Raw genomic sequence first — 1,991 nt, 5'->3', positions numbered from 1 at the left:
TGCAAATGTTCAATTAAAAGTGAAAGAAAAAGATTTAAAGAGGATGTCTTTGCTCCAGTTGACTGATCAGGCTGAGAGACGTCTGAAGTTCAAGATGAAGTTGTACGGAGCTCTAATCTTCTTTCTGACCGTCTCCGCAGGTGAGAATTTATATTGAGTAAAATAAATGATGTACTTAATGTCTGTGTTTTTAACTGTTTTTAAAATCTAAAATGTTTAACACAACATTAACGACATAATTTAACATGCTGTTTCTGGTTCTTGCATGTAAATTGTCATTTTAAAGACACTGAGAAGTAAATATTTAGATGATAAATGTTACATTGTCAGTTTTTTTTGTCTGTTTGTGGCTGAAATAATTGTTTTCTGTTTTTCTCTTTAGCATGTGGCTTGTTGTGCTACACATGCATCAATGTTAAACCGGAATCTTGTACATCCATTGAAACTTGTGACAGTGGAATCAAGAACTGCTTCTCTGTAAAACTACCAAGTAAGTTCTCCATTTAGTCTGGAGCTCCAGTCCTCAGTACTGCTCCGAAAACATTTAAAGCAACTCTGTGTATAATTTATCGCAATCATGCAGTATATGTTGTTAAGATGTTTCTGATTGCTTTTCTATCCTTGTATGCAGTTGTAAACACAGTCACCAAGGGTTGCAAAATATCCGAATTACCGTGCAATGGACTGACTACTTGCTGTGAAGGGAACCTGTGCAATGGAGCCGTACCAACAGGTCCTGGTGTCTTTCTGCTGCTGATGTCCTCAGCTCTCATCATGCTCTTCATTTGAGGCTCTAAAAGTAAATTATGTCAGTTCTTTATTGTTTAGACTCAGTTTGTATGACTGAAGAATTTAAAATAATCTAGTTTCAAGCTTTGAAAGTGTCTGATACATAGTGAAATGACATAGAACTGAAAACATACATGTGTCCAAGTGACCTACATTTTAACGTTTTATTGTTTTTTCCCCAAAAATACTTGGTACTCCTGAATTAGTGCTTCTGTTTCTTTTTTGTGAGTGTGCTCTGAATACTAAAACCCTGAGCCAGTCGTGGCACATGACCGTTCACACTGAGTCAGGTTCTCCTGAAGGTTTCTGTCTGTTAAAGGGACATTTTCCTCTCCACTAGAGTCGCTGAGGGATTGTTGCAGTCAGTGACACAATATAAGCAATTAAGTGAATGACTCAATGCAATCAACAGGGTTTCCTTAGAAAAACAACTTTTTTGAAACCCATGAACTTGACTACATTATTTGATAACTGGGGTCAATTAAAATATAAATGTATGATTGGATTGAATGGACTTGGGGGACTTTTTGTTGCAGTTCTGTTTTGCTTTTGGGTTTTTTGGTAAAGTGCCTTGAGATGATGTATTGTGAATTAATGTTATATAAATAAACTGAAATAAAATTCTTTGAATTAAAGGTTCAAATTGAAAAATCTGTAAGTCCAAGTCTGTGAATATCTCTGCAAGTGTACAAAATATATCAATTTCTCATCTATTTTGTATTTTTAGGTCATTTTATATGTATATTTTTACCCAAACTTTATTTGTTTCTTTACAGTCATGTAAGACAATTATATTCTTATTAAATATGGGATCCAATGTGTAGTTTTATACTTTTACACTTTTGTCTTTCTTTTGGTTTTGTTGTTTTGTTTGTATTTCCTTCTAATTCATGTAAATCACTTTGAACTGGCTTATTGGTGAAAATAAAATAAATAAAATGACCTTACCTTATATTTTACTTATAAAACAAGCGATACAACTTTCTTTGGTGAATGCAATAGGGACATGAGCGATGTGGGTTTAACAGTTTATCTCCATAACTAACCAGTCACACTTAAGCCAGGTTTTAAAACAGACACAATAGTAGTACTTTCCTACGCAGACCATAAAGTTCTGCTGGGCTAATGCACAGGATCAGAGAATAATTATTCAATGAAGACTTATAAAGCCAAAATACATGGCGATGTAATTGCTACAATAA

The 1,991-nt window shown here is 34.1% G+C and overlaps 1 protein-coding gene across 1 annotated transcript; it reads left to right on the top strand.

The window, feature by feature from the left end:
* The first annotated feature begins 43 nt into the window (after positions 1 to 43).
* On the top strand, positions 44 to 1,677 carry LOC103132310 (lymphocyte antigen 6G-like). Its single transcript, XM_007544093.2, has 3 exons — positions 44 to 140; positions 383 to 490; positions 632 to 1,677. The coding sequence occupies exons 1-3, from the start codon at positions 44 to 46 to the stop codon at positions 787 to 789; spliced, it is 363 nt and encodes a 120-aa protein (XP_007544155.2). The 3' UTR covers positions 790 to 1,677.
* Positions 1,678 to 1,991: the final 314 nt, after the last annotated feature.

Source organism: Poecilia formosa, unplaced genomic scaffold (genome assembly GCF_000485575.1).
Source record: "Poecilia formosa unplaced genomic scaffold, Poecilia_formosa-5.1.2 Scaffold990, whole genome shotgun sequence".
NCBI lineage: Eukaryota > Metazoa > Chordata > Actinopteri > Cyprinodontiformes > Poeciliidae > Poecilia > Poecilia formosa.
Note: the sequence above shows the minus strand (reverse complement) of the source record. Positions and strands in the feature narration are given on the sequence as shown.

Coding starts and splice junctions, on each gene's coding strand:
- LOC103132310 (XM_007544093.2), top strand. CDS start 44: ATGTCTTTGCTCCAGTTGACTGATCAGGCTGAGAGACGTCTGAAGTTC. Junction 141..382: donor CTTTCTGACCGTCTCCGCAG/GTGAGAATTTAT, acceptor TTTTCTCTTTAG/CATGTGGCTTGTTGTGCTAC. Junction 491..631: donor CTTCTCTGTAAAACTACCAA/GTAAGTTCTCCA, acceptor CCTTGTATGCAG/TTGTAAACACAGTCACCAAG.